General features: G+C 48.1%; 1 protein-coding gene across 1 annotated transcript in view; it reads left to right on the top strand.

The window, feature by feature from the left end:
• LOC8050492 (reversion-inducing cysteine-rich protein with Kazal motifs) overlaps positions 1-13,973 on the top strand; it is a 231,124-nt gene that overhangs the window by 154,932 nt on the left and 62,219 nt on the right. The window contains exon 6 of the mRNA XM_040502511.2: positions 4,673-4,754. Within this exon, the coding sequence (XP_040358445.1) occupies positions 4,673-4,754 (82 nt within the window). The remainder of the gene's footprint in view (positions 1-4,672; positions 4,755-13,973) is intronic.

The raw sequence follows: 13,973 nt of genomic DNA on the forward strand, positions 1-13,973 counted from the left end.
TGATTATTTCTGGATCTGCTGAATTAATGTGTGCGGCGCGCAAGTGCAACTTCGGGTTCAAACTTTGTCACCATTACCTGGAAGACACGCGATGTATATTTCAATCGTTAAACTGAACATTCAGGTCGCTTTTACGGTCCCCCTAATGGCGCGTTTACGCTTGCGTATTCGCGGGCGGATCCGCGCCGGCGGGAAGTGGATTTTGGATCCGGGTGACGAAATCGACTCGTTGCTGGCGGAAAATCTGGGTATGGGTCCCGAACTGATCCTGATTTTCCACCAGCGACACGTGGATTTTGCCACCCGGATCCTTACTTCATTTTTTGCCTGCGCAGGTACGCCCGAAAATCGCAAATTTTAAACGCATTTTCAGGAGGGATTGTGCGAATTTGTTTAGAAGGTATTAAACAGTCGTTTTCGGGAGTGGAGAACAACCATTTCACCGCTACATTTAGCTGTGAAACTCAATTTTTGCATAAATCAGGTGACGTGAATTTTTGGGTAAATCTAGCGGGAAAACTTAATTGCTGTCTACGTCACGTGACGTGACGTCAATTTCCCGCTAAATGTAAAAGAAAAATTCACAGACAGACGTGCAGACAGACACATTTCTGGGATTACTGTGTTTTGTTACAAAGCGTTCCATGCTTTAAACGCTGGTGCTCTCGCTGTACTTTCCTCTTTCCTCAACGCTTTCCTCAACGCCCGCGCGGAGTACCAGGACCTCACTTAAGGTACGCAGTCACCGCGAGGGGTCGCCAATGCTGTGATCATGGCAAAAGCAGGGGGTGTCGTCTGCTACAGAAAAACAAACTCGTTTTCCCCGCCGAAAAAGAAAATGCACCCCTCCCCCCTCTTTTCCTCCCGCCCATATAAAAAAATCAAATTTTAGACGAATAAAACACTCATTTTATATTCTGTTTATATTTTAATGCAACGTTTTCGTGTTTATACAAAGACTTCTGTAATTATGTCGGGCTTTAAGGACTGGTCATTATTCGCTTCAAACTTTCGAAATTACTTTTGGCATTTTTTTTATATATTAAAGTACGCGATTACACGGAGGAGAGCGCCACCCGCTGTCGCACATGAACGCGAGTTTAATGTTGAAACTTTAAAACAATTGCTTCAAATGTCTGGATTGGGCGAAGTCACAGGTGCCTTGCTCTGTAGGTTTCTGACGCCGCCTAAATATGGCGATAACTCACTCTGCGGGCTCTGAGAATTCTAGAAATTCATAAATCATAACGATGCGCGGCCGATTTCTTTATTAAAAAAGCGATCAATGATCGAACATACCGCGTTGTTCCGACAGCCACGACGACATGTGACCAATGAGAACGCTACATTTCGTTGAGATTCTATATGCTGTTATCATTAAATGTCTGTGCATTTGTAGATAATAAAAGCGAATAAGAGTAGTCGAAAAATGTTAATTTTTCGCGGAGAGGGAACATAATACTGCAATAAGCGTCTCAGAAACAACGCACAATGTATTTTTCTCGCGGGAGTGATGTGTCCGGTCGTCAGCTCTTGAGCGCGCGCTCGCTGGCATGAATTGTAGTCCCGGCTGTATAGGCAACGAGCCGCACGCATTCGAGATATCACTCCACGGTTCCACCCATAGAGTTATTAGAGAGTTTTAGTAAATCGTTCCGATACCTCCGATAACGATACCCGATACTCCGCCACCGCCTCCCTTGAGCATGCATAGTATCGTTATCGGGGCTATCGGAGGTATCGGAACGATCTACTAAAACTCTCTATTATAATGTACGCTAGAGGTTCAAGTGGCGCTAGTGTGCTGACGCAAATTGAAGCAGACAGCAACCAGTCGAACATTGACTTCCGGTAATGCATTTCTATGGGAAAAAGTGAGTGCATTTTCTCTCTGCGCTCGATCATAAGAGTAAATATCCCGAATAATTCGTACGTACTAGGTAGCTTGGAACATTTCTCAGTCAGGCCGACGAAATAATTGGTCAGTTACGGTGTTTTTCTTTCAAATTCATCGCATTAAAGACGGTGCTAAAACAGCTTCGTACGTGTATTTATGTGCACTGTCGGACACTGTTAGCGCGAACACGACGTCGGCGCTTTTCAGCGTGGGGGATATACGTGCCAAACGAACGAAGAACATCTGGAAATTAAGAAAGACGGCAAAAACTACGCAGTAACACCAGATCAGTAACTACACGTGCATATACGATCAAAATTAATTGAAGGCCACGTAATCTATTCCTATTTTAAATAAGTAAGTACCGTTTTATTCTTTCTGCTCTGAGCGAAGCTGCTTGTTCTACGTTCAAAATATCACTCGCACGCTCGAAATCTTTGAGAACAAGTGCCCGATAAAAGCTGCCCGGCAGAGAAAGCAATACGAACAGACAACTTTTATAGCCCACGAACTTTATTCTCTACGTTTTGAATGTTTTTATCTGCTCATGCACGACGGGGTCATTTTTATATAGTGACAGGACTGGCATATTATCAATATATAAGCGTCACCGGATTGCTGGCGAGCCTTGAACACACTCTACATTCCTTTCGATTGTAATTTTGCTTCGAATCGTCGCTTGTTTTTACACACCTGCTGCAGAACACACGTTTGGGACTCAAATGTAGCGAAGTTAAACATAGGTCACTGATGAAGAAAAATGCGCTAACTAAAGCAATTACACTTTTACAGTGTTAATCAAGGTACATACTATTCGGTACGACCCAAATAACCAAAGTGTTCCGTGTTATTTTCCGGCGAAGAGACAAAATGCACGCGCGCTTTCCCATATGAATACACAGGAAGACTGGAAAAGTAGACTGGTTGCTGTCTGCTTCAATTTGCGTCACGGAAGTCGCATAGACACTAGCGCCAGTTGAACCTCTAGCGTACATTATAATAACTCTATGGTTCCACCGGTCGAAGGTGCGAAGATCCTTCGCTAGCTAATGGCTGACCGTGGTCGTGGTTCGGAACATGCTCCTCCCATCGCCGGAGATGAGGTCAGTATGTTGCGATGTTTGATTGCTTTTTTAATAGTGGAATCGGCCACGTATCGTCACGATGTAGGGATTCTAGTATGCTTTGAGCCAGCAGAGTAAACTATACGCCGTATTTAGGCGATTTCAGGAACCTGCTCAGGGCATCTTTAAATTCCGAAGATTTGGCACCCTATCGAACGGCTGACGTTACGTTCAAGCATGGTCCAGGCTTATTCTAAGCATACGTCGACGCGTAGGTTACAAGTTCTGTGAACACGACACGGTTTCCGTTCCTGGGGGCACTGCCCGTACTTTGAGTTACGAGTTTTAAAGTGCATGATTTTTCATATTTGCGCAATTATAATGTCGCCAAAATTGGTTTTTTTCAATAACAAAAAGTGTGTACCATAATTCCAAAGATACCGAGAGCATATTGTGGTCCAAAACAAATAGGATGCAAATACAAGACAATTTACTAATTGGTGATATGGACTTTTAATAGTCAATGTGTTTTGAGCGTGCGGTGCGTTCATGTGTACAACAAACATCGATAAAAACTAGTGTTTTTCCTTGCTTTGAGTAAGACTAATAGAATTATTGAAATGTAATACAATGCGTCATAGACTCGTACACTGTCATTCTACCCGTTCTTATAAACAACTGTAATCCTTCACCCGACTACATAATTACTACAAGCGACGCCTGAATTTAGCTGCCGCAAATCACCTCCAGCCTAAAATACAGGGCTTGCAAGAACCATTGCATGCACGTGTCTTTATGTTTGTGATTTGTAATGAGATATTATGCAGCTTTAACTCGTTTCTTTGACAGCTGGGTCACTCAAGTAAGCAAAACTGGTGACTATGGCGGCAATTTAGAAACACAGACGCGCCACACTCGATTTTCAACATCACTACCAATACAGCAACGAGCGCTGAAGCCGGGTCTAAAAATACTTAACTTATCAAAAAGCACGAGAAAACGGCGGTAACCCCAAAGATGTGGTGTCATTTTCTTGAAACTGTAACGTGGGGCCCACTGCCAGTGTCAAGTCGACAGTTATAAAGTGGTGCCACATTTATAGCGATAATAATCTCTGTATAAGGGGAATAAGGGGGACAAAGGACAAGCACGAATATCCAGAGATTCCTGGTTCGACACCAGGACCAGGTGGATTTTTTTAGTCACGCACCAGTCACCTAGCTATGTTTGAATATTTGTTGTTTTACTTTGCCCCCTTTGTTCCCCTTCTCAAGGGATTATTATCGCAATTCTTATCCAGATCGCTAGAACCTTTGTATCCATTGCATTAACATCATTGCAATGCGACATTTCCTCCTGTTTGTACACTTCTGTCGTAAAATATAGTGAAATTTAGCATGTGTTTTCGCTCTTTCCATGTGTTTGGCATGACGTGCTCTGTCTACCTGTAATGAGTCCAACCAACACCGCATATTCATAAGAATTCGGTAGTGCTTTATCTACGTCAGCTTCTAGGGGCCAGAGCGGGCATAGAGTGGACACTGTGTCGTAGGTAGGCTAGGACTCAGTCAGTGAGGACGAACACGCCTGTCCACTTTCCGCTCCACCTCCCGAAGGTGACGTAGACAACCTGCCTCTACGGCCTTGTCGTCCGGGAGAGGCCGACCCCACTGCCGATCGCCCATTTGTCTTCTCTGCTTCCCTGGGGCAGGCGCAAAGCCTCCAAGACCTGCAGCCGGCCTGCAGGCAGAGCGACGAGATAGACTTCCAAGCCTGTCTGGAAAAGCAAGACTGTGAGTTCCAACATTTACCGACCATAAAACGGCAGACGACCCTCCTCTTCTATTGGGAAGCTGGAACTGAAGCTTCTAAATTCAATAAACTAAATTACGAAACGTGCTGGCCTGCCTGGAATAGGTCCACGTTTTCTCGGAGCCTCTGACAACCTTGTTACTCAATTTCTTGCTGCTTTTTTCCCCCTTTAAATTTACATACGTTATTTTTTTAACGTTCTCCGTTCATACAAAGTTATTGTTTTCAGAACCTGAGAGTGCTTACAAACTGCGACACCGACATGATTGGCCTTCATAACATTCGGTAGAATAAATATTTTTCAACGCTGTCTATTTGCAAATCGCCAGCTATGTGATTGCTTCATTTCCCAAAACGTCCTGGGTATTTTTGAAACGAATCAGGTGTCGTCTCATAGCGGCTGTCTCCTAATTCCAAACACCAACAATCATGACGAAAGTGGTCGTTTTTATCTTTCGATTTTTAATCTTTGCTTTCCCGGATTATTGTTATTATACTTTATCAACGGGTGATTAGGCGTGACATTTTGTTCACTAGCAGTAATGTTAGCTGGTCTCTCGGCAGCTCTAATTTCTACACCAGTTTTAACGTTCACAATCATAGTTGTGACCATTTCGACAATCAAATTCCGTAATTACCCAGTGAAAACATTCATAAAATTATTTTAGGTGCGCGCCATCCTTAATTGTTAAATAAGGCTTTATGAGCCTTTATTTGAGTGAGACGTTTTTAATAAGAAACTATCTCTACCATCGAAGCCATCTGTGTCGTCGTGTTGCCGGCCCGAAATTCTCTCGGCCAGCGACCAGGGCAACACACGTTGTCCAACGCAAGTTGCTGCTGTTTTTGTTCCCGAAAGCTGTATTACCGACGCAACATTTTTGTTGTCGTCCTTTTCGTGCTGCTGTCCGCGATGTGACAGGTTTGTCGGACACCACGGTAGCCAGCAACAAGTTGCCCCACTGTTGGACAACGTGTTGTGTTGCTGCTGCCGTCGTGTTGCCTCAGTGTGACAGGATCTTTAGAGTTCCTGCATACGGATTGGGATCGGTGGTCGAGTGTGTTAGAGCTCCTAGATACTACCTACATACGACAGCAGAGTTGCGCGTTCATCCTCGGCATGTGGCCGTAGCGCCGGCTTTCTTGCATTGCCCTGGATGCTTTGCTTGTCACGTGACTGAATTTGCAAAATAGCTGCACCGCGCGCGCCGCGTCGTCGCATGGGAAAACAAAAGTGAAAGTCGTTTACCACTCCCTGTAACGCCGAATTGGAGCGCAGCTCTTGAGGAGGAGGAGGGGAGGGTGCTGAGGGCCACGTGTTCTCGGGGGGGGGGGGGGGGTCGTGACCCCCCCCCCCGAGGGCACGTGACCTTGGTGGGGTCACGTGGGGGCAAACACGTGCCCCCTCAGAGGTCACGTGACCTCGGGAGGGGGTCGCGGACCACAGGTCACGTGACCCCGCGGGTCACGTGACCTAAATTTTTCCGCTAGATTAAGCGGGGAAATTTTTTCCGCCAGATTTAGCGGGGAAAGTTTTCCGCTAGATTTAGCGGGGAAATTTTTTCCGCTAGATTTAGCGGGGAAATTTTTTCCGCTAGATTTAGCGGGGAAAGTTTTCTGCTAAATTTAGCGGGGAATTTTTTTCCGCTAGATTTAGCGGAGAAATTTTTCCGCTAGATTTAGCGGGGAAACTTTTTCCGCTAGATTTAGCGGGGAAATTGTTTCCGCTAGATTTAGCGGGGAACTTTTTTCCGCTAGATTTAGCGGGGAAATTTTTTCCGCTAGATATAGCGGGTAAATGTTTCCGCTAGATTTAGCGGGGAAATTTTTCCGCTAGATTTAGCGGGGAAACTGTTCCGCTAGATTTAGCGGGGAAATTTTTTCCGCTAGATTTGACGGGGAAATTTTTCCACTAGATTTAGCGGGGAAATTTTTTCCGCTAGATTTAGTGGGGAAATTTTTTCCGCTAGATTTAGTGGGGAAATTTTTTTCGCTAGATTTAGCGGGGAAATTTTTTCCGCTAGATTTAGCGGGGAAATTGTTTCCGCTAGATTTAGCGGGGAAATTTACCCATAATGGACCGCGCGGTTACGCCGACGGCGACGCCGACGGCGACGGCGACGGCGACGCCGCTCAAGCCGGAAACGGGCGCCTAAGAGCTGCGCTCTAAAATCAAAGCCGTTTACAACTCCCTGCAACGTCGAATTAGAGTGCAGCTCTTGAGGAGGAGGAGGGAAGGGTACTGGGGGGGGGGGGGTCAAGTGACCTCGGGGGGCGGGAAGTCACGTGACCTTGGGGCGTCACGTGACGTCGGGGGGGGTCACGTGACCTGGGGCCACGTGACGATGCCGATGACGTCATCAGTGACGTCACTGATGACGCCATCAGTGATGATGACGATGCGGATGCCGGTGACGTCATCAGTGACGTCACTGATGACGTCATCAGTGATGATGACGATGACGATGCGGATGCCGGTGACGTCATCAGTGACGTCACTGATGACGTCATCAGTGGCTATGACGTCTACGGAGGTCACGTGACCTCGGGGGGTATCCCCAGGTCACGTGACCCCCCCGGGGTCACGTGACCTGGGTAACCATCGTGACCCTCGTGAGGGTAACCCTAGTAACCCTTGTGAGGGCAACTCTCGTGACCCTCGTGAGGGCAACTCTCGTGACCCTCGTGAGGGTAACTCTCGTGACCCTCGTGAGGGTAACTCTCGTGACCCTCGTGAGGGTAACTCTCATAACCCTCGTGACCCTGGTGAGGGTAACCCTCGTGAGGGTAACCCTCGTGAGGTAACCCTTTTGAGGCTAACTAACCCTCGTAACCCTCGTGAGGGTTACGAGGGTAAGTAACCCTCGTGGAGGGTAACCCTCGTGAAGGTAACACTTTTGAGGGTAACTAACCCTCGTAACCCTCGTGAGGGTTACGAGGGTAAGTAACCCTCGTGGCCCTCGTGATCCTCGTGACAGTAACCCTCATGAGATTAACCCTCGTAACCCTCACGAGGGTTACGAGAGTTGCGGTTACGCCGACGCCGACGGCGACGCCGACGCCGACGCCGACGCCGCTCAAGCCGGGAACGGGCCCCTAAGAGCTGCGCTCTGAAATGAAAGGAGGAGAAGGAGGCGGAAGCAGGGGAACATACGCCGGGGCGCGTGCAACGTCGGCGGAAAAAAAAAAAAAAACATCTCCACGTGGTGAATGATGTTGATTGGGGCGAAGCTCTGGTGATGCTTGTCCGCGTAGACGATGAGCCGCAGCATGCCGAACCTTTCGTTCGTTTTCATCCATGTCACGCTGTGGTCAAATGCTCCAATGCGTATATAACCACGTTCCATACCACACATTCTCTTTCTGACATGGATGAAAACGAACGAAAGGCTCGGCATGCTGCGGCTCACCGTCTACGCAGACAAGCACCACCAGGACCCGTTTGCTCCAAGCTGGTTAACTAACCGCGGTTAACCGGATTTCCCTACGGGGGTGAATTTTGGGTCACGTGACCGGCAGAGTAAGGACGGCGGGGAAACATGGCGGTGCCCCGGTGAGTGAGCGCCGCTCGCTTTGGAACTAATACGTCGTAGTAGCTGCAGCAGCGGGCGTGTTAGTCAGCAATGAATGCTGCAGGAGGTTTTCGCGTTGCCTTACCTCACTTAAAGCGCAAAGCATGAGCAATGACCTCGCCGCATTTTTTAGATAGACTTTCGACTCTGGCCATTCCTAAGCCTAAGTGAACGCTATAGTTTTCGGCCTGGCAACGTCTTTGGAAAGTGGATTGCCTTGACTCAATCGGCCGGGTATTGATAGCACACAAAAGCAGAGAGCGTTCCGATAGACCTTTTGCTAAATTTCTGAAGCACCGAGGTGCATGCTACGAGTGTAGTTACACGCGCTGCACCTGCTGGCGTCTGAGTAATAACTGTTCTGAAGCAAAAAACCTAAAACAAACTTTGCCGTGCACGCGCGTTCGTCAAAGATTTATTATGATTATTTACTTCAAATCTTTTATAAGTGGAAGGCCAACGCGCGCGGATCGTAGAATTACACTTCCAGCGTTCTTCTCGATGTTCGGGTAATTTACTAATAGGTCAATTTTCAGTGGAGCCGAGTTGCAGGTTCTTCAATTTATGATGGTGTTATATACAGTTCTTACATGCTGGCCAACCATGCTGCCGGTGTACCGCCGCCTTTTACTGCTGACTTCTTTCTCATCGTTTCTAGGGCTCAACTTCGTCGTCCTCTTTCGAACTCGGAAGGAAATTTCAACGATGCTTTTCTTCACTTCATACAGCCAAATATTTAGAAAATTTCAACAAGAAGGGTGAATTTAGTTTTACCTTGCCGACTGTTTCTACCACGAGCAATAAAAATTGTTTCTTAAGCTCAAATCTATGCCGCGCTGCGTCGCGAAAACCAAGCAGCGCGCATTTTTTGGGTCCCCCCATTTCGGGAACCTATCCACGGAAGCCATGTATATTCGCTACAGCCAGTAGGTGACACCAGCTACCACCCCATAATAAAACAGGAACTATCGCTCATCCAGCCCTTGTCAAACTTGGCTATGTACTTGTAGGTATCTAGTAGGGAAGGGCGGTTAACTTTTAACCGCGGTTAAAGTTAACCGGCTTTGAGCAAACGGGCCCAGAGCTTCGCCCCAATCAAGATCATTCACCACGTAGAGATGCGGTTGTTGTATTTTTTTTTTTGCCCTATACGAGCACTGGAGCACGTGCTCACGTGCTCGTGTGCACGAGCACCCGACGCCGGACATCAGACGGACATACGGACATGGCTAGCCCCTAAAGGTGTATCCACACGACGGACCAAATTGCCGTTTTGGTCCGCGGGCCGCGCATCACGTGATCTTACGTCACCGGTTTTCGAGGTCCGCCGGCGGTCCGCGGCCCGCGCTTCTGAGAAATGCCAAGCGACTTTCTCGCCCGGACCTTGGCGGCGGACCGCGCCGTTTTTAGTATAATTGGAGCGCTAAGTCTGGCAACAAGCTGACTTTTGTTGTTTGGATAGGAATCCAAGTCCACAGTCGTTTTCTTTTGGCGCCAACTGTTGAAGACGAAGAAGACGAACGTTTTGTTGTGCGACGATGGTGGCATGGTGCGACAATGCAACTTTTTACTTCATCGCGCTCGTGGAGTATTTCACGCTTTGTGGGACGATAGTTGCATGCCCTTTTTGGGTTCACTTAAGTCTTCCTCGTCCTCAATAGTCAACGCCAGGGCCACCGCGGCCGAACGTCTCTTTCGTTCAACCTCCATCTTGGCTCCTTACAAATAGCCTCAAAGCAGCTCGCTGCATGCGTTTGACGGAGCTGTGAGGTCGAGGGTTAGACCGGCCCGTTCGCTCTGTCGTCTGCTCTTTTGGTCCGCCGTGTGGATGCTGATTGCAGCCGGGCGGCCCGCGGGCCGCGCACCACGTGATCAATCGGTCCGCGGCCCGGTCCGTCGTGTGGATACACCTTAAAGGTGTATCCACACGACGGACCAAATTGCTGTTTTGGTCCGCGGGCCGCGCATCACGTGACCTTACGTCACCGGTTTTCGAGGTCCGCCGGCGGTCCGCGGCCCGCGCTTGTGAGAAATGCCAAGCACTTTTCTCGCCCGGACCTTGGCGGCGGACCGCGGCGTTTTTAGAATTATTGAAGTGCTAAGTCTGGCAACAAGCTGACTTTTGCTGTTTGGATTGGAATCCAAATCCAAAGTCGTGTTCTTTTGGTGCCAACTGTTGAAGACGAAGAAGAGGAACCTTTTGTTGTACGACGATGGCGGCATGGTGCGACGATGCAACTTTTTACTTCATCGCGCTCGTGGAGCGATTCCCCGCCGTGTGGGACAATAGATGCATGCCCTTTTCGGTTCACTTAAGTCTTCCTCGTCCTCAATAGTCAACGCCAGGGCCACCGCGGCCAAACGTCTCTTTCGGTCAACCTCCATCTTGGCTCCTTACAAATAGCCTCAAAGCAGCTCACTGCATGCGTTTGGCGGAGCTGTGAGCTCGAGGGTTAGACCGACTCTTTTGGTCCGCCGTGTGGATGGTCATTTCAGCCGGGCGGCCCGCGGACCGCGCATCACGTGATCAATCGGTCCGCGGCCCGGTCCGTCGTGTGGATACACCTTAAGGAGCTTCGCCCCTAAAAAAACAATTATTTCGAAGAAGTTAAAAGGAAACCGATGATAGCCTTTTGATAAAACACTTAAAGTGGTCGGTGTTTTACGTTTTATTAGGCCGGTCAGCAGTTGCTGACAGATTCTTCCATTACTTATGCACCGTTTCAATGTTTACAAACTAACAGCACGGCGTGCTATCTTTAGAGGCCAGCGCACTCTTGTTCGTCGCTTCGGTGCTTCGGTAAGCGAGCAATGGACCCTCCATGCGCACGAACGCTAAAGGTCACCCCGGACAGGAGGTTCTTACTTGCAAAATACTGTGATGTGAAGGTAGCATCTCACCATGCTATCGATCTTCACGGCTCATCACGCGCATATTCGTCGATTAAGAAAGCGAGCAAAGCACGCGCCGTGAATACAAGTGCTGAGTATGGCACTACGGTTAGAAGGCCTTTTCTACTTACAAAGTTGTACCTGCGACCGTGAATCGCGCATGATCTCGCTCTACTCATACAAGCTCGCGCCTAATGATGAATCTTGTGGAGCGAGGTTTAACAGAGAAATTCGCGTCGAAAATATACATAATATACATTAGGTCCGCATTAAACTCTCGTAGCAATTTCGGTGTTGCTGGCGAGTTGTTCCCTAGCTCTCCTTACATCTTGACACTGTCATACGAATGGGCAGTACGCCAAATAGCAGCGCCCCTAGCTGTGCAGGTGCACTCTGTGAGCAGGAAACGTGTCAGCGGGTAGTTTCAGTTTCGTTGTCGCCGGGTTGCGGATCTGTCGTCTGCTATCGTCTCCGCACCGCCATTGCCAACGTCGTCGTGGATTGCTCCGCACACAATGCAGTAAGCAGCCTTTCCCTCTCGTCGCTAGATATCACACACGGCGAAAGACAAAACAATTACGATATTGCTGGCACAGGGAGCGATCGAAATTGCCGCAACGGCCAAGTCAAGTAAACAAAGAACTACGTAAGCCGATCGCCGTGCCTACTCACTGCGTGCATTTGATCGCAACCCCGAGAACGGGCACTGAGACTAGTACACCAGTTTTATAACACCCTTGCTTCACCGTTCACTATTCTCAATCAGGATAACGCGCTACCTCGCTGTACGAGAATGCGTTCAAGCGCAAACATACATTCTAGCGGAAACCTCGAGCAAGTCAAAAATCATGCTCAAGGCATGCTTGCGCTTGCATTGGGAGTTTATGTACTTGAGTCCCTCAGAGCTCAAGAAACGCCTACACAGTCCAGAGCATCTCAGCCAGGTAAACTGCGCTATAGACAAATTCCACAATGTCTCGCACGCAACGAAGCGGGTATTGTATTATGGGACTTGGTTGACGATGCAGAGGAGTGGCGTAGTTTTGGTTTCGATCCGCACGTTCACCAAGTAGCGCGTCTCAGTACCACCCTGCGCTTACTCGCATTGCAGTGCTCATCTTCGTGAAAGCCTCCGTTGAAACACAGACCTCCAGCGGCCGTAAGAGCGTAGGCTTAGCAAGGAGTAGGAGTACGACCTTCCGCGTCCCATTCCTCTCTGGCGTCCTGGCTACCATGCATGACCCTCCCGGCTCGCGGATAATTGAGAAACTCTAGGACATTGAGAAGCCGGAGGGTGACAGCTCCAGCATACTTTTGCCATGTGCCATCGTCGTCCTGCGTTTTCCTGCGCACAAAGTGCGGCACGTCGTGAGCCCGGACAAGCTTGCCCCAGCATTCTATGCGTATCGGTAGGGCACTCCTACGGTAACGGCAATTGGGAGACAGAGACGAGAATTGAAGAAAAGTCACATATTTGAAAATGCAAACACTGTATTTGGTCTTGACCTAATGTCGTGGAGTGAGGTTGCCCAATCGAAGCCTAAACGTAGTGACCAACCGATACATACTAAGAAATGGGGGGTGTATATGGGACAAGGGTACACCCCTTGTGCCATATGTAACACTCTAAATTAAAAAATCGACGTTCATTCCACAGACGTGGAACCGACAATACCAACTTTCAAGAGCGGCTTGATAGTCGACCGATACTACTTATTAAAATAGCTAATGTACGCAGTAAGACTCTCAGGGTTTTTTGAGCCTGCTGCGAAACCTCGGTACTTTCGTTTTCTAGACCTTGATACGCACATTAGCTATTTAGTACGTTAAATCCAACAGCTATGAAGCTTCTCGTAAAAGTTGGCATCGCCAGCTCGACCTCAACGGACTGAACGCCCAAATGTAGTTTTGGGCTGTTACATATGGGACAAGGGGTGTACCACTATACACCCCCTATTTCTAAGAGTGTACCTATACACTAAAAAGGGGTGTAGTCTTACACCCATTTGACTCATATTGTGCGCTACAAAACTTAAGTTCGACGTACAGCGCACTGCCGTCGAACTGACGGCCCCAACTTTTACGAGGGACTTGATTACGGTGCGATATAAATTATTAAACAGTTAAAGTACGTATCAGAGGCTTTAAAAAGAAAACAGAGTGTTTTCCATTACGATAAAAATCAAGTATTATTTATTTATTTTGTGTACAGTAACACGTACATTGGCTTTTTTAAAAAAGTTCAAGCATTCGGCTATCAAGCCGCTCGTGAAAGTTGCTACCTTCTGCTGGACGTCAGTGCACTGTACGTCGAACTGAAGTTTTGGGGTGTATTATATAGGACAAGGGGTGTACGTATTACACCCCGTATTTCTGGTAGTATAAGATGCTTTGCACGCCGATCGCTTTCATTCTGGAAGAGGTCCATTTGCCGATAACATCGCCGATGAACGAATCAAGCCGCATGAACATAACAGGTTTTCTCAAGTTTTCTGTGACTGGAGCTTTCTCATTCTTTTGTGACTAGCGTCGATGAGAGCTTAAGAATGGCGTGGCTCATCGTGTTCACGCTGTCGTTTCATCGGCTAATGCCGCAGTCTGATTGGCTAAGATGCTCGGAACTTGACACGCACCGCGCTTCTTAGTAGAAAGCATTCTTCTCTGCGTGTCTCGCGGGAAAGCCTTCTTTACAAGTTCCCGCTCCTACATACCATGTGTTCTCGAGTAATAGCCGCA

Source organism: Ixodes scapularis, unplaced genomic scaffold (assembly GCF_016920785.2).
Source record: "Ixodes scapularis isolate PalLabHiFi unplaced genomic scaffold, ASM1692078v2 PGA_scaffold5__190_contigs__length_132052651, whole genome shotgun sequence".
NCBI lineage: Eukaryota > Metazoa > Arthropoda > Arachnida > Ixodida > Ixodidae > Ixodes > Ixodes scapularis.